The following is a 24,786-nucleotide window of genomic DNA, read 5'->3' as shown; positions in this document are numbered from 1 at the left end:
TGATCAGCAAGTCCTAAGCTCTGTGGTTTAACCCACAGCGCCACCCGCGTCCCTTGGCCTACCTTACCTAGGTCTGATTCAGTGTTTCATTCCCTGCTGTTTCATTGTATTATGTCATTAGTTGTGTGGTTTAAAAAAAAATATTGTAAACCACCCTAAGGACAAGTTACCGTATTTTTTGCTCTGTAAGACTCACCTTTTCCCTCCTAAAAAGTAAGGGGAAATGTGTGTGCGTCTTATGGAGCGAATGCAGGCTGCGCAGCTATCCCAGAAGCCAGAACAGCAGGAGGGATTCCTGCTTTCACTGCGCAGCGATCCCTCTTGCTGTTCTGGCTTCTGAGATTCAGAATATTTTTTTTCTTGTTTTCCTCCTCCAAAAACTAGGTACATCTTGTGGTCTGGTGCGTCTTATAGAGCGAAAAATACGGTATATACACTGTGCAACAGAAAGTAATGGCCTGAGTTACCTGCTTACTGATATTCATCCACCTCTCTGCTTTCAGACAAAGGGCGGACTTGGAAAAGGAGAAGGAATTCCATTATAAACTGCTTGTGGAAGCTGGGGGGCTAGAACGACGGCAAGCGATTTCACGCCCATGGGTTTATTCGTATTTCCAGCATCCTTTTTTAAATGTGGGAGATGAGGATTAAAGAGAATTTTTTCCAAGAACAACTCGCAGCCACGTAGCTGTGTTGTTCTCGCCTTACACATCCAAAATGTCAGCATCCCGTTCTTCACTTGTATTTAATTCAATAGAGGTTGTTAATCCACATGATGAGAGCTGTTGCATTCTGACTTAAAAATCTGGCAGATTCCCAGTCACAAGCTATTGCCAAAGCCCTCTTCCTAAAACAAGCAACGGACCGGGGAAATGGCTTCATCTGGACAACTGGGCAATTTTGGACACTGGGCATTATCTGTCGGCAAGAAGACCTGGAGAGTCTGGAGAACCCACCGTTGGAGAAGTCAGCTGTCAGTGAAATCAAATGAAAGTTGCACTCCGTGTTCTAAAACACGAACAGCAGATTGGTGAGCCATAGGCAACATCAAGAAATCGAAGATCATGGCCACTGGTCCCATCACCTCCTGGCAAATAGAAGGGGAAGAAATGGAGGCAGTGAGAGATTTTACTTTCTTGGGCTCCATGATCACTGCAGATGGTGACAGCAGCCATGAAATTAAAAGACGCCTGCTTCTTGGGAGAAAAACAATGACAAACCTAGACAGCATCTTAAAAAGTAGAGACATCACCTTGCCGACAAAGGTCCGTATAGTTAAAGCTATGGTGTTCCCAGTAGTGATGTATGGAAGTGAGAGCTGGACCATAAAGAAGGCTGATCACCGAAGAATTGATGCTTTTGAATTATGGTGCTGGAGGAGACTCTTGAGAGTCCCATGGACTGCAAGAAAATCAAACCCATCCATTCTGAAGGAAATCAGCCCTGAGTGCTCACTGGAAGGACAGATCCTGAAGCTGATCCTGACTCCCTGGAAAAGACCCTGGTGTTCGGAAAGATTGAGGGCACAAGGAGAAGGGGACGACAGAGGATGAGATGGTTGAACAGTGTTCTCGAAGATACCAGCATGACTTTGACCAAACTGCGGGAGGCAGTGGAAGACAGAAGTGCCTGGTGTGCTCTGGTCCATGGGGTCACGAAGAGTCGGACACAGATAAACAGCAGCAACAGCAGCAGGCAACATATGGACTGCAAGTTAGTTTTGTCTGGACAACCCCCCCCCCCCAATTCACTAGTTTTGCGCTTTCTCAAGGCCAGGGACGAGGAACCTGTGATCTTCCAGATGTTGAGACCGTGGCTTCATTCATCCCTGAACACTGGCTGTGCTGGTTGGTATGGGAGTTGGGAGTCCGACAACGTTCAATTCAGAGCGGCCTCGCCGTACGACGAAGGTTCCGATTCAAGTGGTGTCACACAAATGTCACCCTTAGCTCTTATGGAAAGCTTGGGCAGCCTGGGGCACTCCAGTTTTGGTTTTATCTATCATTGCTAGCGTATGCTTCAGAATGGGGTACAGCTATAAAAACAGATCGATTCCCAGTTCACAAAGAGGTAAAACACCCCAGTGGGATTCATCCATCCAGGCTGATTAAAGGAGTTTCCTACAAATGCCTGAGGAACACAGACAAGTTTTAATGTGGCAGTGTTGACACCAAACATGCTTCTGAGAGGACAGGCCTACAAATGGGACACCACTGCAGAGTAGATCCTTTCCCATGTCAACTCATGTGATTTGTTATACAACACATAGCTGTCAAGTGTCCCTTATTTGAAGGGACAGTCCCTTATTCCAGCGCCATGTCCCGCCGCTGTCCTTATTGATGGATGTCCCTTAAATTTTAAAGGAAGCAGCTCCTCTCCCTCCCTCCCTGCCGCCCAGGGAGGAGGGAGGCTCCAGCTGTGTTGCTTGGCTGTGTTGCTCACCCAATAAGAAGTCTAAGAACGACTGGGGGGTGGAGCTTGCATGCCTTGTGTGTGGCTAGTTAATGCAATCTGAGGGGTTTTTTGAATGCTGGACGCCATTTTGTTGCACGTGCTGCTGCAAACTTTGCAGTGCAAAGCCAAGCCTGGGAGGCATCTTAAGTTGAGGCTGCATAGGCCTTGTGGTGCATGTGATTCAGATTCTATTCAGTTGAACCTCCGGTTACAAAGTTGGTTGGACAGTTTTCTCGAAGCTACCAGCATGAGTTTGACCAGACTGCAGGAAGACTGGAGTGCCTGGAACAGGTGAGGCTGCAGGTCCCTTATTTTGGTTGCTGGTCCCTTATTTTCAAGGCTGCTGGCCCCTTATTATCAAATCTGTAAGTTGACAGCTATGATCCAGCAACACCTAGCAGGGCTCTGTGAGCCACCAGCTTGTAGAAACTGGAAATGGAACAGGATGCAAAATCCTGGCTTGCTCATTTCTACAGAACGTGGGGGAGACTGATACCTATGAGCTAGTTGGGTTATTCATTCGAGTGGCCCAGGAAGAAGAGGAAAACAGCAGGTGCCAGGCTAAAAACACATTTCCATTCACGTTTCACTCAGCTTGTTTATTACTGTAGTCATGGATAACACTTAAACCCCATATGCCAATTTTTGAAAACAAATTTTAATTTTTAAAAAAAGTTTAGCATGTGTACAAAAAGGCATCAGAAGTGGGACATGGGAACTACAAGCATTGGAGAAGATCCATTAACACTTTACAATTAAGTGCCAGCTTAAAAATAAAATTAAACTCACAATCAAATGGTGTATTAAAAACATGCTTAAGAACATTGCAGTTTCAATTTCTGTCCTTTCCCCAATCCCCTTGCAAGAGAGAAAACCAAAAGAGGTAGAGCAATGTTTTTCTAATCCTGCCATCTTCATACCATAAACCTGAGCTAAAGGGCCCCTTCTAGCTTGACAGGTTTTCTATGACACTGTTCCGCGATTTACTAAAATAGGGATGGGGGTCAAAAAGTGTTCAGTGGGATAACCAATCGGGGAATACAGTTTTCCAACCCTCAATTAAGAATACTACTTCACAGAACAAACTCCACAAAAACTGATGAATAGCTTTTATTTTGGAAAGCTGCTCTAACCATTCACCATTTGGTTTGGGACAGCGTTGGCTTGAAACATATTTTCAGGAATCCCTACACCCTAAGAACGCTTACGTGTGCTCCCTGGAAATCAGTTAGGCTTACTTCTACATAATACAAGAAATAAGGTTTGGCGCAAGGGCTTTGATGATGATCCTACAAAGTCACACGACAGAACTTTGCAGTTCGCAGGATGAAATTCTCGATCATGTCTTGCAAGTAGCTCTGGCCCGTCTCACACTAGTATTATGCAAGCAGAAAGCAGAGCTCATGCATGGTTTTTGTGCATTTGATGAACCTCAAGATTACCTAGGATTTCCAATGCAACACAAGGCGCTCAGTTTAGAAAGAGTTACACGTGCTTAAACTGCATTAAAATCAATGGAGCAAGTTAGCTGTGGCTAATTTGAGCTCCATCAATTTTAAGTGAGCATTTTCTGTGACTATTCAAAACAAACACCTTAGTGTGCCCCTTTTATACCTTTTAAAAAGGTCATGAAGTGTTCGTGGCAGGGGGCTCACAAAAGGCTTGGGCACCCCTCCTCCAATTCTTGCAACCTTTTTCAACATTACGCTAACATTAGTTTTCAGAACCGAGGAGGCATTTACAAAAGACATCTATTAGTTGAAGATAGATTGCTACTTAAAATTTGAGAGCAAGCAGCAAAGAGCGTGCTAGTTCGCAAAGTGGAATAACAAAATCAGTTGTTGCCACACTGTCATATCCTCAGGCTGAAAGCCAGTGTTCCTTAAATATTCCTCACTGCTTTTGCCAAACAGTATCCAAGCCACAGGTATCTCAAAAAATGCAGATGCTTATACATTTGTTTCCTCTCATTTATTTAAAGGGAAGCCAGTACAGTCTATGTGTGCATTCAAAAACCACATCTCAGGCCAAAAGGTACCACAAAAGAATGAAATGATTAGCAACTCTCAGTACATGAAAGTACTAAAATCAGAATGTTCCTGGGCTCTTCCGCCGATGAAAAATCAGTAGGATTTCCCAAGTTCTCTTCGGTGATTTCATGTATCTCATACCCAAGAAAAAGACTACATTTCCCCATCAACATCTGGGCGCTGTTCTGTCCTAGGCCACCAGCAAATGATACAGAACAAAGTTTGAGGACGTAATCTGAGGACATAATCCTTCCACCGCTAAGCTCTCAGAAAAGCGTCAGCTCCTTTGGAACTTAAAATCCGCAAGTAAAAGCAGCACGTTAAAAAAAACACCTTGGGGCCAATACGGAAATTTTAGGAAACCTTTGCGCCCAATCTGTCAGATCTGTCAGCGTGCTTGAAATACGTGGGCCCTGTGAACACACAAATGCGCGTGTGGGTGGCGGGTGTTCTTCTAAAGAGGAAACAGGGAGGTACAACCGCAGTGGGAGCACAAGAATTCAGTACAATGAAAACAAACGATAGCGTATAATGAGCACAAGTATTTATAACAGACATTTGTAAATAAGACCCCGGATATGGGCGTACGGTGCCGGTTTCAATTCAGTGTTATATACCACATTACAAAAGAACTATTATTTAAAAATAAGAAAAGAATAAAAGGGAAAGGAGGGGTGGGGAGCAAACAATCTAAATTGTTGAATGGCCTCCTGTCTGTTCCTGATAAACTTCAATCACATCTTCTTCTTCCATCCCAAGCTGTAAAATAGGAAACAATTATTATTATTTTAAAAATAGATATTCTGCATTCAGAACCGTTGTAATTTTTCTTGTGCTTGTCAAGACATGACAGTGAACAAGAGAAGTTTGCAAACAAGCAACCCCTGGTTACGTAAAATTACTGACTTTAGTCAGATTCAAAACAGAAAGACTGGTTGAAATCATTGATTTCCTCATTTGTACTCTAGATATTTCTTTTTTTAAAAAAAAAGTTGCACAGTCACTGTTCTATCTAACCATAAAAAATGTGTATTTACAACTACATACTGTTTTATACCACCTAGGAGGGTAGACTTGAGCTGTTATTTCTAACTACACACACACACTACAAGCTGCTCTCATTTCAAAATATAGATTTCCATTTGTCTCTGTACACGTATAAAAACAGTGAGCAGGACAATTATAAAAAACTGGTGATACTGCCTAGAAGTTTCCAGGAGCAAATGTCAATGCATTCCCCACCCCCTTCCCGAAAACGTGATTCAACTGGTTGTCAGTAATATTCCTAATTTGAAAGCCAAGCACAATCTGAAAGATTAAGTTCTCAGAGGGCATCAGCTGGAAGCATAAGGATGGCGTCTCCTTGTAAAGGGGCTAAATTCTAGTGCCTTACGATAACTGTATCACCCCATTCTGTGCTATGACAATAATGCTCAGATCTTTTACCTATAACACATGCTTTACAGAAGAGATCCTGAATGCGTTTGATACCAAGTCGTAAGTCCAAGAAACTGTGAAATGCAAGCCAAGCTTTGCTTTAACACGGCCGAGTTTTAATGTTCAGATCCGCCTTTAAACTGTTCTGTTTTCAAAAACAGCAACCTAACTGCAGCTTAATTATTTTAAATTGTATTTCAAAACAATTCCCCCCCCCCTTTTTTGATCCACTTGGTGGGGAGGGGCTACATTCACCATTTGCAAATCCTCTGGGGGCTGCAAGCGTGGCCGAAAGTAGACATAGCCACTCCATGCTCTTGCACACAAATCAGATGTGGAGAATAAAGGTAAAGGGACCCCTGACCGTTAGGTTCAGTCGTGGCCGATTCTGGGATTGGGGCGCTCATCTCGCTTTACTGGCTGAGGGAGCCAGCATACAGCTTCCGGGTCATGTGGCCAGCATGACTAAGCCGCTTCTGGCGAACCACCGGAGCGGTACCTACTTATCTACTTGCACTTTGACGTGCTTTCGAACTGCTAGGTTGGCAGGAGCTGGGACCGAGCAACAGGAGCCTACCCCGTCACAGGGATTCGAACCACCGACCTTCCGATCGGCAAGCCCTAGGCTCAGTGGTTTAGACCACAGCGCCACCCACGTCCATTTTAGGGTGGAGTATTGGCTGCAATAAGATAAAAGGTAAAGGGACCCCTGACCATTAGGTCCAGTCGCAAATGACTCTGGAGTTGCGGCACTCATCTCACTTTACTGGCCGAGGGAGCTGGCGTAAAGCTTCTGGATCATGTGGCCAGCATGACCAAGCCGCTTCTGGCGAACCAGAGCAGCGCACGGAAACACCATTTACCTTCCCGCCAGAGCGGTACCTATTTATCTACTTGCACTGGTGTGCTTTCGAACTGCTAGGTTGGCAGGAGAAGGGACCGAGCAATGGGAGCTCACCCCGTCGCGGAGATTCAAACCACCGACCTTCAGATCAGCAAGTCCTAGGCTCTGTGGTTTAGACCACAGCACCACCTGCGTCCCTTGAGGAGGAGAATAACTACTCATCAAATGATCCATCCAATGAACAGGGAGAGGAGATTTTGCATCTCTATCAGGGCACTAAAGTTGGGCGGAAACCGGGTGCTTTCATTTTTGCCACCACCAAAACTGGTGGAGGTCTTGGGTCCCATAGAAAATTTGTTGGGGTTGTGTGTGGCTAATTCAACCCCAAAGCTGGGAGTAAGCTACCCCTGCTTTAACCTTCCAAACGGTCTTAGCCGCGCATTTGGCAGTGTGCACTGTGAAAAAACGTACCTCTTTTGGAGTATGATTATCAGTAATTCTCTGACCCTCAAAGAGGAACCTGAGTGAATTCATAGGAACTCCCTGAAAAGGGAAAAGAGGGAGAAATTACTTTATTCCAACTTGTAAGACACGCACAAAAAGAACCGAAAAATGTAGATAATGCTTCTTCTTTTTCTCTTTCTTCGGTCTAATGGAAGAATTAAAGCACCAATAAATTCTCTCATGAGCTGAAAAGCATGGAATATGTAAGTTAAGGAACCCAACCTTAGCTTCTGTACCATGTATAGGGCAAGTATGTTTTATAGTCACACACACTGTGCTTGCTTATAACTTAATCTCCATGCACCTGCCCTCCTGCCTGGTCATTCAGATCAAATCTTCTTCTGCAGATCATCAGCAAGTTATATCCTTATTTTAATCCTGTTGTTGCTTTCGTTGTTTCAATAGTTTATCGCCCACCACCCTGAAAGCATTTTGCTTTCTTACTGTGTTTATAGCTCACCTTTCTTCCATCATGGAACCCAAGGCAGCCCGGGCCCGGTATGCCCCACGGAGGACCTTAAGGACCATAAATAGCAACACCCTAGAGGTTCCGGGCCCTAAGGAAGTTAGATTAGCTTCAACCAGAGCCAGGGCCTTTTCAGCACTGGCTCCAGCCTGGTGGAACGCTCTGTCTCATGAGACCAGGGCCCTGCGGGATCTGATTTCTTTCTGCAGGGCCTGCAAGACAGTTGTTCTGACTGGCCTTTGGCTTGGAACCAATTTGATTCCCTCCCCCTCTTTCTTTTTTCCTTTCTCCTCCTGTGATGAGGCTGCATTTTAATGTTTTAATGTTGTATTTTAATCTTGTTTTTTAAGTCGTATTTCAATCAACTTGTTTTTATATTGGTTGTTAGCCGCCCTGAGCCCAGTCTTGGCTGGGGAGGGCAGGGTATAAATAAATTATTATTATTATTATTATTATTATTATTATTATTATTATTATTACAATGCAAGAATCCTGCCCACAGCCATCCCTGGGTGGGATCAAACCCCCATCCTTCTGGTTAACAGCCAAAGGCCCATTGCACCACAGAGACCCTAAAAGCTAACACAGGTGTCATCATCACAAAATTACACATTAACACAACACAATATTCCTCTTCATTTTCTCAATTCCACTTTCACAGGAAGAGAAGTGTATTTTAAGAAGGAAAATAAAGAGCCCCCAAATTTCACAAACCTGTCTCTGACAGTACGATTCTTTAAGTTTTTTTAGATGCGTTGTCATTTTCACCTTGAAGTGTATTTCGCTGCTGTCCTGAAAACAGAATACAAAATCTATTAGGTTTCCCACACGTTATTAAAAAGGCAACTGGTTTCTCCAATGGTTTACAATGGAAGATAATGATCAAAAGTTTGTCTTACATTTGTCTGACTGCTTGTTCCTTCAATATATCTATTACCAGTAGCTAATGAATAATCTGCAAGAATTATTGGACTGCAAGAAGATCAAACCTCTCCATTCTGAAGGAAATCAGCCCTGAGTGCTCACTGGAAGGACAGATCCTGAAGCTGAGGCTTCAATACTTTGGCCACCTCATGAGAAGAGAAGACTCCCTGGAATAGACCCTGATGTTGGGAAAGATTGAGGGCACAAGGAGAAGGGGACAACAGAGGACGAGATGGCTGGACAGTGTTCTCAAAGCTACCAGCATGTTTGACCAAACTGCGGGAGGCAGTGGAAAATAGGAGTGCCTGGCGTGCTCTGGTCCATGGGGTCACGAAGAGTCGGACTCGACTAAATGACTAAACAACAACAACAAAATGAATAATCTGAAGTTTCATTTTGTTCTGTTTTAAAATAGATGGGGTTATCTTTGCTTTGCAAGGTGATACAGCGAGTGGTTGCTGAACAACTCCAGGCACACCTGGAAGAAGCGGACCATTTGGATCCCTTCCAGTCGGGATTCAGGCCTCATCATGGAACTGAAACTGCCTTGGTCGCGCTGGTCGATGACCTCCGGCGGGCTAGGGACAAAGGTGAGAGCTGTTTCCTAGTTCTGCTGGATCTCTCAGCGGCTTTTGATACCATCTACCATAACATCCTTCTGGACCATCTAGAGGGGCTGGGAGCTGGGGGCACTGTTATACAGTGGTTCCGCTCCTTCCTCCTGGGCCGTGTTCAGAAAGTGGTGGTAGAGGATGAGTGTTCAGACCCCCAGGCTCTCACTTGTGGGGCGCCTCAGGGTTCCGTCCTCTCCCCCATGCTTTTTAACATCTACATGCAGCCGCTGGGAGAGATCGTCAAGGGGTTTGGGTTGGGCGTTCATCAATATGCAGATGATACCCAGCTCTACCTCTCTTTCAAATCAGAACCAGTAAAGGCAGTGCAGGTCCTGTGTGAGTGTCTGGAGGCGGTTGGAGGATGGATGGTGGTTAACAAATTGAGGTTGAATCCTGACAAGACAGAAGCACTGTTTTTTGGGGGGACGGGGCAGGTGGGTGTGGAGGACTCCCGAGTCCTGAATGGGGTAACTGTGCCCCTGAAGGACCAGGAGCGCAGCCTGGGAGACATTTTGGACTCACATCTGTCCATCGAGCTGCAGATCAATTCTGTGTCCAGGGTGGCTGTTTACCAGCTCCATCTGGTACACAGGCTGAGACCCTATCTGCCAGCTGACTGTCTCGCCAGAGTGGTGTATGCTCTAGTTATCTCCCGCTTGGACTACTGCAATGCGCTCTACGTGAGGCTACCTTTGAAGGTAAACTACAACTAATCCAGAATGCGGCAGCTAGACTGGTGACTGGGAGCGGCCACCAAGATCACATAACACCGGTCTTGAAAGACCTACATTGGCTCCCAGTACATTTCCGAGCACAATTCAAAGTGTTGGTGCTGACCTTTAAAGCCCTAAATGGCCTCGGTCCAGTATACCTGAAGGAACCTCACCCCCATCGTTCTGCCTAGACAGTGAGGTCCAGCACCAAGGGCCTTCTGGCGGTTCCCTCGTTGCGAGAAGCCAAGTTACAGGGAACCAGGCAGAGGGCCTTCTCACTAGTGGCACCCGCCCTGTGGAACGCCCTCCCACCAGATGTCAAAGAGAAGAACAACTACCAGCCTTTTAGAAGACATCTGAAGGCAGCCCTGTTTAGGGAAGCTTTTAATGTTTAACAGACTACTGTATTTGAATACTTTGTTGGAAGCCACCCAGAGTGGCTGGGGAAACCTAGCCAGATGGGTGGGGCATAAATAATAAATTATTATTATTATTATTATCATCATCATCATCATCATCTTAAATTCTGGACTTGTGCCTTTATTGAAATGTGTCCTTTATTCACCAGCTTTGGCTAACGTAAACAAAACCACAACCCATAGCAAAACCATCAGCCTTTGCATGTCAACACATTCATCAGCCTTGTAACAAGTCAAACCATCTAAAGAGTCCACTTATCTACTCAGAGTGGCAGTAGCTATGCAACGTCTCAGGCAGAGGTCGTTTTTAGTCCAGCTGTCCAACATCATTTTAAGCAGAGATGAGAGGAACTGAACCCAAGACCTTCTGCATGAAAAGCATGTGTCAATGTGTCAAACGTTTGATGAAGAAGAAGAGGAGTTTGGATTTGATATCCCACTTTATCACTACCCGAAGGAGTCTCAAAGCAGCTAACATTCTCCTTTCCCTTCCTCCCCCACAACAAACACTCTGTGAGGTGAGTGGGGCTGAGAGACTTCAGAGAAGCGTGACTGGCCCAAGGTCACCCAGCAGCTGCATGTGGAGGAGCAGAGACGCGAACCCGGTTCCCATCGCTCTTAACCACTACACCGCAGTCCACCCAGTGTTTAAACTTATAACAGTGGAACAATTGAAATGTTCACATTATAATAGACTATTTAAGAGCTCACCTGCCCGATGACTTTGAGTTTAATGTATTCTCCCTCTTTCTTATCTCCCAAGTCCTCTGCTGAAGGTTTGGCTTCCTGCAGAGGAAAAGGAAACAAAAAAAACCCCGAAGTGATAAACTACAATACAAACTATTTCCACTAGTCAATTCTATGATAGCTTTTTGCAAGTTTACGATGAATTAGCGCCACAATAGGAACCTATACCTATTGAATTAATCAGACAGAATACTGCAATGACTCTAGGGATCTAGGGCACACAGTCAACTTATGTGGGGCAATAAAAAAGCTCAGCCATGTCCCATGTGAAATTAGCGCACAACCTAGTACATAGCCAGTATTTTCCTATAATAACACGTTGCAGGTAAAGAAATGGTGGTCAGGCTTGCCTTTCAGAGAAACCTGCTCGCAAAGAACTGATCTTCTCACTGAGTAACCCTGCTTCGCTATAAGCTTTCACACTTTGAAAATCACTATAATATATTGGGACTGGTGTGGAAAGTTTTCAAGTCCACGCACAAGCAAAAAGGACCAACAACTCTCCTTTATAATGAGCTACAGAGCACGATGATGGGAGCAATTGCCTTCTTCTTGGTGTTTTTATTCTTGATCTGGAAAAACAAGAATTTAGAATTTCAGGAGAGCTAGACTCCCCCAAATAATTATTTTGAGTTCTCCAAAGTGGCAACTTGGGGGGTTGGTACGCCTTTTCTGGGTAGCTCCCCATCTCTGGAATGATCTCCCCAGGGAAACTCCCTCCCGGCAAAGACTATTCCCCCAAGCCTTTTTTAAAGCAATTGAATCTATGTAGTTTCTTTCTCTTCCAGTCTTAGTACTTTCACCTCTGTTGCTTTAATTACATTACTGTTTTAACTGGAGTGGGGAGCCACACCAAGAGCACTTTCCTGGAGGGCAGGCTATCATTTTTTTAAATAAGCAAAGCAAGTTCTCTTGCAAGGCTCACATCTTTTAAAAGGCTTTGCAAGTACTGAAAAGATCTGCAGAAAGGACAGCACTGCACTCCTTAGTACTTCTTGCTGAGCAAAAATCTTGCTTAAACCTTCCATTTATCTTTTTCATAGCTTGAAGGCGGGGGAATGTGTTAACTGCCTGTTTAGTTCACCCCACAACAGATGGTTTGCCAACCAGAAGCGAATACAGTGGACACTCAGGTTGCGAACGTGATCCGTGTGGGAGGCACGTTCGCAACCCGCAACTGCGCACATGCGGGTTTCAATTTAGCGCGTCTGCACATGCGCAACTGCCAAAACCTGGAAGTAACATGTTCCGGTACTTCCAGGTTTCAGCGGTCCACAACCCGAAAAAACGCAACCTGAAGCGGCTGTAACCCGAGGTATGGCTGTACTAAAAGAAATTGGCAGTAACAGTGAATATACTTCTTCCACAGCAGAGCATGACCATAGTTTGTATTGCTGATGAACAGAAACATTTATAAGGTAACGCTTCTAGCCTCTGAGAACCTGAAAATGTGAAGTATTTTTCGCTCTATAAGATGCACCAGACCACAAGACGCACCTAGTTTTTGGAGGAGGAAAACAAGAAAAAAAATATTCTGAATCTCAGAAGCCAGAACAGCAAAAGGGATCGCTGCGCAGTGAAAGCAGCAATCCCTTTTCCTGTTCTGGCTTCTGGGATAGCTGCGCAGCCTGCATTCGTTCCATAAGACGCACACACATTTCCCCATACTTTTTAGGAGGGAAAAAGTGAGTCTTACAGAGCAAAAAATACGGTAAATGCAAGACCAGAGGAATTGGGAGCAATAAAGCGGGCCTGTTTAAAAGGCTAACTACTGTTGCCAAACATGTAAATGGAAAAGGTAGAGTTTTGAACAACTGGAAATCAATTAAAATACAATTGTGAGTTAACACCTGCATACCTGAGCCCAGATATAAACCCTTAGCTCACCATGACATTCATCTATGAGAAATGACTTGATACTGAAGGCAAACACAAATAAGAACTTGCAGATTTATGTGTTTTGAGCCACAGCTCACGTCAAATCTGTTTATGCTACTGCTACAAAGAAGAACACTAATGTAGCACTGCTGTTGATTGTTTCCCTATTGTTTTCATTTCATTAACATCATATTTATAACCAAAGTTAATGCAGTGTTTAAGTTCTTGAAAGGGTGTTCTGTTTAACACTACAGTTCATTAACGACATTAAGTAAAACAGCCAGAGCAGTAAAACAAAGTTAATTATAACCTATAAACGCAATATCAATAGACGGATGAGCTACCAGTAGCTTTTCGGAGGGTTTTTGTTTAGTTTTGTTTTTTGCAATTTAGAATAGAAATTGATGAACGGTTGAAGTGCAGCATTACGTAAAGTAAACAAAGGGTAAGTATGGAATGAGGGAAATAATTATTAATGGTTAGAGTTAAAGGAGAGATACTGTGTTGGGGAAAACTAGTGTCACTAAAACAAAGTCTTATACCATCTTTAAGACTAACAAATTCATGATGGGTTATGTTTTCACACCAAGTATTTATGCGCCATAACAGGAAAAGCTCCGAAAAGATAATTCATGTTTTAAAAAATGACTATGTTTGGATGCAACACCTAAGTTTAGCTTCGGGCTTCTATGCTTCCCCCAGCGTGACCCCAGGGAAGTAGAAAGTGTTATGTCTGAACCCAGGAAAAACTGTGATTAGCCTTCAAACTGTGGTTTATGTTGCTGGCTTGCTCCAAAAGGCTTTAGTTTACATTAACCACAATTTAGGGCTTTGACGTAACCTTTTAAATTAACTGCAGTTTAGTATTAATTTAAAAGGACGCATCCAGTCTCCTCCTGACAGTTATGCTGGTAGTAGAACACTCATACCCTTAACCCCAGTTTACATTCGAATTGGGCCAATAGGATAAATATTCTGTACTAGCTGAAAAATAGCTAGCTGAACCATTTTTTTTAAATTAACAGCTGCAACCAAACCATTTCACAATTCTTATTTGATCACGGCATCAAATAGATTTTCTCCCATACACACACAAACCCCCAAACATACACCCAGCACTGCAGCCAAACAATCACCATGGCAAGAAATGATCTCCTACTCAAGGACATTTCACACAAAGCGAAACAGGGGACCTCATTTTTGCAAGGTCTTTCCAGGAAAGGCACACATACAAAATATGGATGCCAGAGGCTAGGATCTAAACCAGGCATAGGCAAACTCGGCCCTCCAGATGTTTTGGGAGAACAACTCCCATCATCCCTAGCTAACAGGACCAGCGGTCAGGGATGATGGGGACTGTAGTCCCCAAACAACTGGAGGGCCGAGTTTGCCTATGCCTGATCTAAACCAATGGCTTAAAGTGACAAGAAAACAGATTCTGACTCAAAACACCAGGAAGAACTCTCTTGACAGTTAACAGCTGTTGGACAGTGGACTCCCACTAGAGGTTGAATCGTGCAGTCAGAAGGGACCCAAGGGTCCTCTAGTCCAAGCCCCTGCGACGCAGGAACCTTTTGCCCGACTTGGGGCTGGGAACCCACCCACCACCCTGAAAATTCAGGGTCTCATGCTCTAACGCCCCGAGCCGACCCACAGGTTGGCGCACTCGCCTCGCACGGGATCTTTTGAGCAGAGGTTGGGGGGGCACCGCCTGCCCTGTAGGATCTAGTTGAGATCCCTGCATTGCAGAGGGGGGGTTGGACTAGATGACCCTGGGGGGTCCCTCCCTCCCATCCTATGTTGACCCAACGTTGCTTTTGTTTCTTGGCTCGCTTCCCCCCCCCCCAACCCCCATTGAAATGCTATGAGGAGGTCCGAAATGAAACAAGGAGAAGACAGGGACCCCGACAAACCCCAGCCCCCTTTTTGGGGTCAAAAGGCCCCACAGATCCAACCATCCCCTCTCTCGCTTTATCCCACGTAGGGACCCCAAAGTGTGGGGGGTCCGAAATGAATCAAGAAGAGGAGAGGAACCCCGACAAACCCCAGCACCCCTTTTTTTGGTCAAAAGGCCCCACGGCCAGACCCACAGCTCCAACCCTCCCCAAATCCCCTCTCTCGCTTTATCCCACGCAGGGACCCCAAAGTGTGGGGTGGGGAGAGAGAGGAGAGAGGAAAACACCGCCCCCCCACCCCACAACCCGGGGGTCTAAAGCCTTCGAGGGGCGTCTATGGGGCGGGGAAGAGGCGCCTTCTTAGCGGGGAAAGCCGCCTCGGCCTGCCGGCCTTGCGCTTTATTACCCCCGGGGCTTTTCCTTCCCCCTTCCCCGGGGATCCTGGAGAGGCCTCGGCGGGGAAAGGAGGACCGGGAGGAGGAGGGGGGAAGCGGCTACCTGGTCCGACATGGCTCCCCGCCGCAGGCTCAGCTGGGCCGGCCGCCTCCGCCTCCCTCCGCCGCCAAGGAGCAGCCTCCGCCGCCGCCTGCCCTCAGTTCTTCTTCTTCTTCCTCCTTCTCCTCTTCCTCCTCTTCTTCTTCCTCCTCCTGCCTTCTCTCTCTCTCTCTTTCTCGGAGACACGGAGCGGAGACGGAGAGCACAACCCCCAGGCCGGCGAAGGAGGGAGTTCCTCTGCGCCTGAGCTCACTTCCCGCTCCCTGACGCGGCGGAGGAGGAGAAAGAAGCTTCTCCTCCTTTCCTTTCGCTTGCCTTTATTCCCTCCTTCTTTCCTTCCCTCCTTCTTCCCCTCTTCTCCTCCGACCGAAGTCTATAGTGACGTTAACGGCGGCGCTTTGGTTCACCAGAACTTCAGCCGTTGCGAAACCGAAGCGTTCCAAAACCGAGGCGCGCAAAGTTAACGCGCAACGATTTGAGAAAAAGCAGTTATAAGCGGGACAAGCTCTAGTTATTTTCTCCTTCCGATAGGGAGCCCACTTAAGGACTCTATACGGGCTCTTGGGTACCCCATAAGGGAAGAAGGGCAGATTTTGTTTACAACGCTAGCATTTGGGGGGAATTTTATTACTATGTTAAAAAAAAAAATCTCTTTTCAGGAATATCAAATCTGTCTGCACTCCCCCACTCTCTTGGAAGCCCCCCCAAAAATTAAAGGGGGGGGACTGGATGTACATATCCAAAATATAAGATAAAAAAACAAATCGAATAAAACCTTCATACAGCAGCGTTTTGTGTTGTGTAGGCTCCTATAATGTACATATTTTGTTACGTGCAAATGGCTTTAGATACCCATTAGGTCCATAAATTACTATGTGGCATATACAGTGGTACCTCGGATTAAGTACTTAATTTGTTTCGGAGGTCCGTTCTTAACCTGAAACTGTTCTTAACCTGAAGCACCACTTTAGCTAATGGGGCCTCCTGCTGCCGGAGCACGATTTATGTTCGTATCCTGAAGCAAAGTTCTTAACCTGAAGCACTATTTCTGGGTTAGCGGAGTGTGTAACCTGAAGCGTATGTAACCCGAGGTACCACTGTACAGTCATACTCCGGGTTGAATGTGCTTCAGGTTGAGCACTTTCGGATTGCGCGTTACTTCCAGGTTTCACCGCTCATGCATGCGCAGATGCTCAAAATGGCATCATGCGTATGCATGGAAGTGGCAAAGCGCGAGCCACGCACGCGCCATCGCGTCTTACGTTCCATTCAGGATGCAAAGGGGCTCCGGAACGGATCCCATTTGCATCCCGAGGTACCTCGGGTTACAGATGCTTCAGGTTACAGACTCCACTAACCCAGAAATATTACCTCGGGTTAAGAACTTTGCTTCAGGATGAGAACAGAAATCGTGCAGCGGCAGCAGGAGGCCCCATTAGCTAAAGTGGTGCTTCAGGTTAAGAACAGTTTCAGGTTAAGAACGGACCTCCAGAACGAATTAAGTTCTTAACCCGAGGTACCACTGTATTCAACACACACAAAACAGCGGCAATTTGTTGTTGACAAAGGACAGCTGGACATATAAAGGGCCCCATTACCTTCAGTAGCTTAGGGCCTCATCAAACCTAAATCTGGCCCTGGATAAAGGGTATCGAAAAAGGAGATTTAATAGATTGGATAAAAGCTATTTAGTCACAGAAAAGAGAAGAGATGGTTATTGGAAAGCGGGGAGCGGGGGGGGGAATCCGGGGGTCAGAAAAACTGCTATGAAGATATTGAATTTGTTATGGGTTAATGCAAATAATACTGTATGTTAAAAATTTCTAAAATTATATATCTATATAGGCATTTGAGAACCAAGGTAGGACTACAGGCAAAAAATATTATAAAATAAAGATATGGGGGGGTGCAGAGAGATTTGATATTCCTGAAAAGAATTTTTTTGAACAAAGTAGTAAAATTTTCCCAAATTGCTAGCTAGGAGCAGTACAGTCCATTATTACAGGCAAAAAGAAGTTATACAGAATTAAAAGCAGAAGTCTAATGTCCAGATCAAGGGAAGCTTTTTAAGGTCTCATGTTTTGCTCTGTATTTGCTATGTGCTGGACATAGGAGCGGGGGAGCCTTCTGCCCCCACCTCACAAATTCCCATTCAAAATGTCTGCTACAAAAATGTCTCCTACGAAAGAGAGACAAAACTTACAAGACTGGTGCTGAACAAATTCAACAGGCCGAAAGATTAAAATATAAATTTGATATTTCCATCAAAATGTTAAATACAGTGAAATGATTAGCTATTCACAACCTTCCAAATGGATAAATGAACAACTCGGCTCTCTTACAAACATACAGTCCAAAAAAGCACCCTCCGTCCCTCCCTCCTGCCTTAAATTTACATCACAGCAGTTTCCAGAGCCAATACTGTAAAACTCAAAACATCTGTTTGGCTCAGAGAGCTATGATCAAATTGGAAAGAAAGACCTGATTGTGTGTGCAGTTCCCTCGTGACCATGCGCTCAACTCTTTTGGATTACAGCCATGAATTGCAGAGACTTGGTTCACCTTTTGCTTATAAATCAGGATTAATTTCACTGAAGTATAAAGTGGAACAAAAGGTACTGTAGTCATGTACTACGCTATTTGCATCAGAATTCACATTCTGCTTTCTGTTTGCGTTTAGATCCTTCTGATTGGAGTTGAAGCCAAGAGTATGTTCAACGTAATGGTTTTACTGGTGCGGGTCGGTAGATGTGCCCATGTTGTAAACAAAATCTGCCCTTTCTCCCTGATGGGGTATCCAAGAGCCCTTATAGAGTCCTTACGTGGGTTCCCTATTGGTAGGAGAAAATAACAGAGGCCAACCAGAGAATATTGAGAAGCAAAGCTGCTAGTAAGCCTGATCTTTATTGAACTGTTGCAACAGGGTCTCCCCTCACACACAGGAAAGAAGGAGTACCCAGAACAAAGGTGTGCCTGCCCTTATATAGACATTTTAAATTCCCTGCCCTGAAGCTCAAGACCCCCCCCCTCCATACATCATACATACATCACAGAAGGGGTGTAACCACAACCACCCCCCACAAACATAGCTGCATCACAGAAAAGGCGGTCTACAACAGAAATTTGAATGTTGTTGTTTTTCCTGTCTGCCAGGTTATCTTATAACGCCTTATCTGATTGCCTTTCCTGGTAGTCTGGCCATTCCTTTGAGATGGTGATTTCTAAATTCCTGTAACAAGGAAGGTTTTTTTCCACCTCCTCCCTCCTTGCGCGAAGCGGGTGGCGCTGTGGGTAAAACCGCCTAGGACTTGCCGATCGCATGGTCAGCGGTTCAAATCCCTGCGGCGGGGTGAGCTCCTGTCGTTCGGTCCCAGCTCCTGCCTACCTAGCAGTTCGAAAGCACCCTTAAGTGCAAGTAGATAAATAGGTACCGCTTTATAGCGGAAAGGTAAACGGTGTTTCCGTGTGCTGCGCTGGTGCAGGTTCGCCAGAGCAGCTTCGTCACGCTTTCCACGTGACCCGGAAGTGTCTCCGGACAGCGCTGGCCCCCGGCCTCTTAAGCGAGATGGGCGCGCAACCCCAGAGTCGGTCACGACTGGCCCATACGGGCAGGGGTACCTTTACCTTTACCCTCCTTGCAGAGAAACATTTGGTCAGCATGAGAGTGAAAATGGTTTCAGGACGGTCTTCTTGTGCAGATCTATGTAGGTGCTTGGTTGGTACATTTATGAACATTATATATATATATATATATATATATATATGCAGGTTTTGGTGTCTTCGGGTGTCTTCCCGTGTAAGAGTTGGGGTGTCTAGGCGACGTTTCGACGAGGTCTCACTCGTCATCTTCAGGCTGGTGCTTTCGGCTTCTTGTTACTGGAACAGAGCAGGATCTCAGTGTTTGAGTTCCTATAAATACTGTTGAGGGGGTGTGGTGTGTAGCCTCCAACGTTCTGGGCAGATAGGAAGTTCCCAGGTTAGTGTGCCTTTTCTTCTTTTGTTCCTTAATTACTTGAGGGATATCTTGAGTGATTTCTTGAGTGATATTCTGAGTACCACTTAGGTGGGTCATTAAGTGTGGATTAGTTGCTAAAGCTTTCGTGTCTTGACCTCTTGAGCTTGTGAAGAGTTTTTCTGAGAAGATGGCTGTACTGCACTTAGTTGTGCTCTGGCTTGGCTTCGTGTATAGGGGCGAGCTGTGGTTTTGTGCCCTGTGCCCGCCAGACCTGTGTCGGGATTGCAGGGGGGTGCAGCATCTGGAGGTGCCACTATGGTTTGGCTACTGGATGGTGTCTGTAATTTATCTGTGGAGAGGGTCTGGGTTTGGGTCTGGTGTGGTTGATTGGTGATGGCGTTCTGTGTGCCTCTGGTTCTGGTGTCGGTTTTTGTGGGGAGGGCTAATTTCCAGATGTCTGGCAGGCGGGACGTGTCGTCACGCTTGTTCATGTTGTGAGGGTGTTTCTCTATCTCGATGGCTTCCATGATTATTCTCTTGTGGTGATGTTCCATGTTAAAGAGCAATTTGGAATCTGCAAAATTAATTTCGTGTCCTGTTTCTTTCATGTGTTGGAAAAGAGAGGAAGTTTTTTCTTCTTTTTTGACGGCATTCTTGTGTTCTGCGATACGTGCATTTATTCGTCTGTTTGTTTGTCCAATGTACGTGGCTGGGCAGACTTTGCAGGGTATTTCATAGACCCCTTGGTTTTCCAACTGGATTTTATCTTTGGGGTTTCTGAGGATATTGGAGATGAGAGTCAAAGTGTTCCATGTACAAATTTGCGATGACCACTTTGAAACCAATGCTTTAGACAAGGCAGAACACAAACCCAAACTTTGGCTCAGATATGTTGACGACACCTTTGTAATTTGGCCACACGGGAAAGAAAAACTAGATAGCTTCCTCACACATCTCAACAGCCTACACCCGAAAATACAATTCACTATGGAAATAGAAGCCAACAACCAACTTCCCTTCCTTGACGTCCTAATCTACAAAAAACCTGATGGCTCCCTAGGACACACCATCTACCGGAAAAAAACACACACCAACCGCTACTTACATGCACAATCACACCACCACCCTGCACAAATAAACTCCGTAGCCAAGACTCTCATCTCCAGAACCAAACGCCTGGCTGACAAAGACCACTTGACAACTGAGTTACAGAATCTCTCAAATGTGTTAATCGCCAATGGATACCAGCAAAACAGGGTTACGAAGCTAATCCAAAAAGAAACACCCCCCAAAAACCAAGACACAGAAGAAAACAATGGCATGGCCCTCCTTCCTTATATCAAGGGCACTACAGATAAAATTAGCAAAATCCTCCATAAACACAATATCAAAACAGCCTTTTGCACCAACCAAAAAAATAGCCAATATCCTCAGAAACCCCAAAGATAAAATCCAGTTGGAAAACCAAGGGGTCTATGAAATACCCTGCAAACTCTGCCCAGCCACGTACATTGGACAAACAAACAGACGAATAAATGCACGTATCGCAGAACACAAGAATGCCGTCAAAAAAAGAAGAAAAAACTTCCTCTCTTTTCCAACACATGAAAGAAACAGGACACGAAATTAATTTTGCAGATTCCAAATTGCTCTTTAACATGGAACATCACCACAAGAGAATAATCATGGAAGCCATCGAGATAGAGAAACACCCTCACAACATGAACAAGCGTGACGACACGTCCCGCCTGCCAGACATCTGGAAATTAGCCCTCCCCACAAAAACCGACACCAGAACCAGAGGCACACAGAACGCCATCACCAATCAACCACACCAGACCCAAACCCAGACCCTCTCCACAGATAAATTACAGACACCATCCAGTAGCCAAACCATAGTGGCACCTCCGGATGCTACACCCCCCTGCAATCCCTACACAGATCTGACTGGCACAGGGCACAAAACCACAGCTCGCCCCTATACACGAAGCCAAGCCAGAGCACAACTAAATGCAGTACAGCCATCTTCTCAGAAAAACTCTTCACAAGCTCAAGAGGTCAAGACACGAAAGCTTTAGCAACTAATCCACACTTAATGACCCTCCTAAGTGGTACTCAGAATATCACTCAGGAAATCACTCAAGATATCCCTCAAGTAATTAAGGAACAAAAGAAGAAAAGTCACACTATCCTGGGAACTTCCTTTCTGCCCAGAACGTCGGAGGCTATACACCACACCCCCTCAACAGTATTTATAGGAACTCAAACACTGAGATCCTGCTCTGTTCCAGTAACAAGAAGCCGAAAGCACCAGCCTGAAGATGACGAGTGAGACCTCGTCGAAACGTCGCCTAGACACCCCAACTCTTACACGGGAAGACACCCGAAGACACCAAAACCTGCATTCCTGTACCCGTGAAAATCTACGAAAGCAAATATATATATATATATATATATATATGTATATGTATACACACACACACATATATATGACCTTAAATTTTATTTTTACACCCAGTGGCGTAGCGTGGGTTGTCAGCACCTGGGGCAAGGCAAGTAATTTGCGTCCCCTAACCCGTGGATTTGTGCCCCCTAACCCGTGGATTTGCCTAACCCCCCGATGTTGCACCCGGTGCGGCCGGCCCCCCCTGCACCCCCCACGCTACGCCACTGATTACACCCATCACTGGGTAATATGGACAGTGGTGTGGTGCTGGGCAGAGCACAGCTCTGAGACTTTTTTAGATCGGGAGTGATGCCATCATCTGCCAGACTAGGCAGAGCTGTCAACTTTCAGATTTGAAAATAAGGGATCAGCAGCCTCACCTATCCTGGGGTTTAGTCTACGGGATATCTAACAATTCGGGATAGCAGCGGGAAACGCATAAGGGAATTTCCCGAAAAAAGAGGAAAGGTTGACAGCTATGCAGACTAGGGCAGTGTTTCCCAACCGGTGTTCCGTGGCACACTAGTGTGCCGCAAGACATTGCCTGGTGTGCCGTGGGAGGGAGGCGGGCGAGGCGGGCAGCGAGAGGTGGGGCGGCGGCGGCGAGGAGAGGCCGCCCAGCGCGGGGCTCTCGCCGTCTGCCTGCCTGGCTGCCTGCGTGGCGCTGACGTCACGGGGCTGTAACGTGCCCCACATAGGCACACGCGGGGCGGCGAGCGAGCTCCCTCCCACATCCCATCGCCGCTCGCTTCGGCCGGCCTACTGGGCTGTCGCAGGCGGAAGGCCTGCGCATGCGCGAGGTTTTCGCGCCTTCGGGATTCCCTTCACGCCTTCCTCCTCCCGGGTCCTTGAGAGCGCGGGAAGCGGCAGCGCGAGACCGGCATTGAGCCTGGTAGGTATTGCGCTTGCCAAGGCAGTCATTTGGGAAATGAAAACTTGCAAAGCAAGCAACCAGTTCAATCTGAAGTACGTGTATGCTTAATATCCTGTATCTGAAACCTGTTCTGCCCCCTCCTCCACACTTGGTGCCATTTTCATCTACACATGCAGCAGAGTAAGTTGACCCAGAATAGTACCAATTCAGATGGCAGATGGGAGAATGACAGTGCTGAATGCTTTCCCATGTAGAACAGTCCCTGCAAATAAAAACCTAGCATATTTGGAAGAGGGATGCTAGCCTAACCATTACCTTCTATGCTGTTACTATTTTTTTTTTTTTTTTTACATAAGTAAAAAGTGACATTTTCCCATCTGGCATGGTGGCGTGCCTCGAGATTTTTTTCATGAAACAAGTGTGCCTTTGCCCAAAAAAGGTTGGGAAACACTGGACTAGGGCACCAGAATAAGTAATCATCCGTCCTTGCTTCATAGTCATATGAAGCTTTCAAAGCTGTTTATGACAGATTAGCATCAAGGACGTCAGAGAATGGAGAAAATATTGAAGCGAAGGCTGTGTCCTTCTTTCACCCAACCCTTCCATGGTACTCCTACTGCATGGCAACTGTTTATATAGTAACACCGCTTTGCAAGATGGAATGCATAGCTTGCATAGCTCATTAAAAACTGTAGGCTGCATTTTAGTTGGCTGAGGATATTTTGCATGGAAATAGACAATATACACGCCTGGGCGGGGACTCCGAAGTTCTTCTCAGTGGCTGCTCCCAGGCAACTTTGGAACTCCCTGGAGGAGCTAGACCAGCTTGCAACCTGCTGTCTTTCCTTCTTGTTATATTATTATTATTATTATTATTATTATTATTATTATTATTATTATATTTGTATACTGCCCTTCATCCATAGATATTGGGGCAGTTCACAGCATATAAATGTTCCAGTGCGTTTGGTGAAACTGGCTGCTTTTTAAATGAAAGGGCTGGCACCGTGCTGTTTTTACGTTAAATATTTGTATGTTTTTAAAGCAAGATTTTATACATTCATATGGCTTTAATTCCATTAACGTTGAAATGGTGTGGGGGGTTTTAAACGACTCGTCCCCTTATGTTTTTAGAGATTTTTGCTCTTATGTGTAAGCCGCCTTGAGTCCCCGTGAGGGAAAAAGAGGGGCTATAAATCAATATAATGTAATAATAATCATAATAATAACAACAAAACTCTGTTTCCAAAAGCTGCTGTCTATATAAACTGCTGAAAACTGCGCCTATTTTGCCCTCAAACATGTAGCTGTTTTGAATTACAGTATGCAATTTATTTATTTTTATGGGGCCCCATTTTCGACCAATTTCGCCCCGCGCATAGAGAGCGTGAAGAGCCACAATCCTAGAGGAAGCCCAAAGCTCCAACTTCCTCCCCCGGGTTTCCGGTTTCCCAGAAGGCCGCGCGAATCACTTCCGGTGCAGCGCCTCACTTCCGCCCTCGTGGTCCTCGCGCCTAGGAGTTCGCGGTCTCCCGCGCTGGGTCTTCGCTTCGCTCGCCCGCCTTCGCTTGGAAAGAGCCGCTTTTTGCGGGAGGCGCCCCGGCTCCGTCCCGCTGCCGCCATGCTGGTTTTATTCGAGACCGCGGCCGGATACGCTATTTTCAAGGTGATCTGAGGGCGCGACACGTGTCGAGTAGGGTTCCCACGTGGCTGCTGCTAGAGGAGATTGGAGGTGCTGGCGGGGCGGAGAGGGCTGGTCGGTGCACTCGGTTTATACGATCGCTAGCAATAAGTCGGGAAATAGTTTTGGAACAAGGAGGATAAACGCGGGGAGACCCCATCCTCCCTCATAGCAGACTCGGTTTCTTTCCCTACCACAACATTTTCTGGGAGGCTGGCAGGTTTTCCCGCTAAGCTTAAAACTTGTAAGCCTTCCTGGGGAATCATGCTGTGTTGTCGTTTAGTCGTGTCCGTCTTTGTGACCCCCCTGGACCAGAGCACTCCAGGCACTCCTGTCTTCCACTGCCTCCCGCAGTTTAGTCAAACTCCTGTTGGTACTTCGAGAAGACTGTCAAACCATCTCGTCCTCTG

At 45.9% G+C, this 24,786-nt stretch overlaps 3 protein-coding genes across 5 annotated transcripts in view; 2 read left to right on the top strand and 1 right to left on the bottom strand.

The window, feature by feature from the left end:
• The window catches only part of KIAA2012, a 78,356-nt gene extending 75,078 nt beyond the window's left edge, over positions 1 to 3,278 (top strand). For both annotated transcript variants that reach the window (XM_083472414.1, XM_083472413.1), the window contains exon 21: positions 504 to 3,278. In XM_083472414.1, coding sequence (XP_083328540.1) covers positions 504 to 651 — 148 coding nt within the window. In that variant the 3' untranslated portion in view covers positions 652 to 3,278. The remainder of the gene's footprint in view (positions 1 to 503) is intronic.
• On the bottom strand, positions 3,093 to 15,800 carry SUMO1 (small ubiquitin like modifier 1). Of its 2 annotated transcripts, none has more exons than XM_083475562.1 (5): positions 15,424 to 15,794; positions 11,117 to 11,191; positions 8,450 to 8,527; positions 7,237 to 7,308; positions 3,093 to 5,243 (listed from the first exon to the last, which is right to left on the bottom strand). In XM_083475562.1, the coding sequence occupies exons 1-5, from the start codon at positions 15,433 to 15,435 to the stop codon at positions 5,175 to 5,177; spliced, it is 306 nt and encodes a 101-aa protein (XP_083331688.1). In that variant the 5' UTR covers positions 15,436 to 15,794; the 3' UTR covers positions 3,093 to 5,174. The 2 variants fall into 2 exon arrangements, with proteins under 2 accessions (XP_083331688.1, XP_083331687.1); XM_083475561.1 differs by lacking the exon at positions 3,093 to 5,243 and adding an exon at positions 6,087 to 6,188 and having other exon boundaries at positions 7,192 to 7,308; positions 15,424 to 15,800.
• Positions 15,801 to 24,170: 8,370 nt separating this feature from the next.
• Positions 24,171 to 24,786, top strand: part of NOP58 (NOP58 ribonucleoprotein) — a 33,176-nt gene continuing 32,560 nt past the window's right edge. The window contains exon 1 of the mRNA XM_083473402.1: positions 24,171 to 24,361. Within this exon, the coding sequence (XP_083329528.1) occupies positions 24,317 to 24,361 (45 nt within the window). The 5' untranslated portion in view covers positions 24,171 to 24,316. The remainder of the gene's footprint in view (positions 24,362 to 24,786) is intronic.

The sequence above is a fragment of the Podarcis liolepis genome, assembly GCF_965112155.1.
Source record: "Podarcis liolepis genome assembly, chromosome: 1".
NCBI classification, from domain to species: domain Eukaryota; kingdom Metazoa; phylum Chordata; class Lepidosauria; order Squamata; family Lacertidae; genus Podarcis; species Podarcis liolepis.
This window is presented reverse-complemented; position numbering and strand designations above follow the sequence as displayed.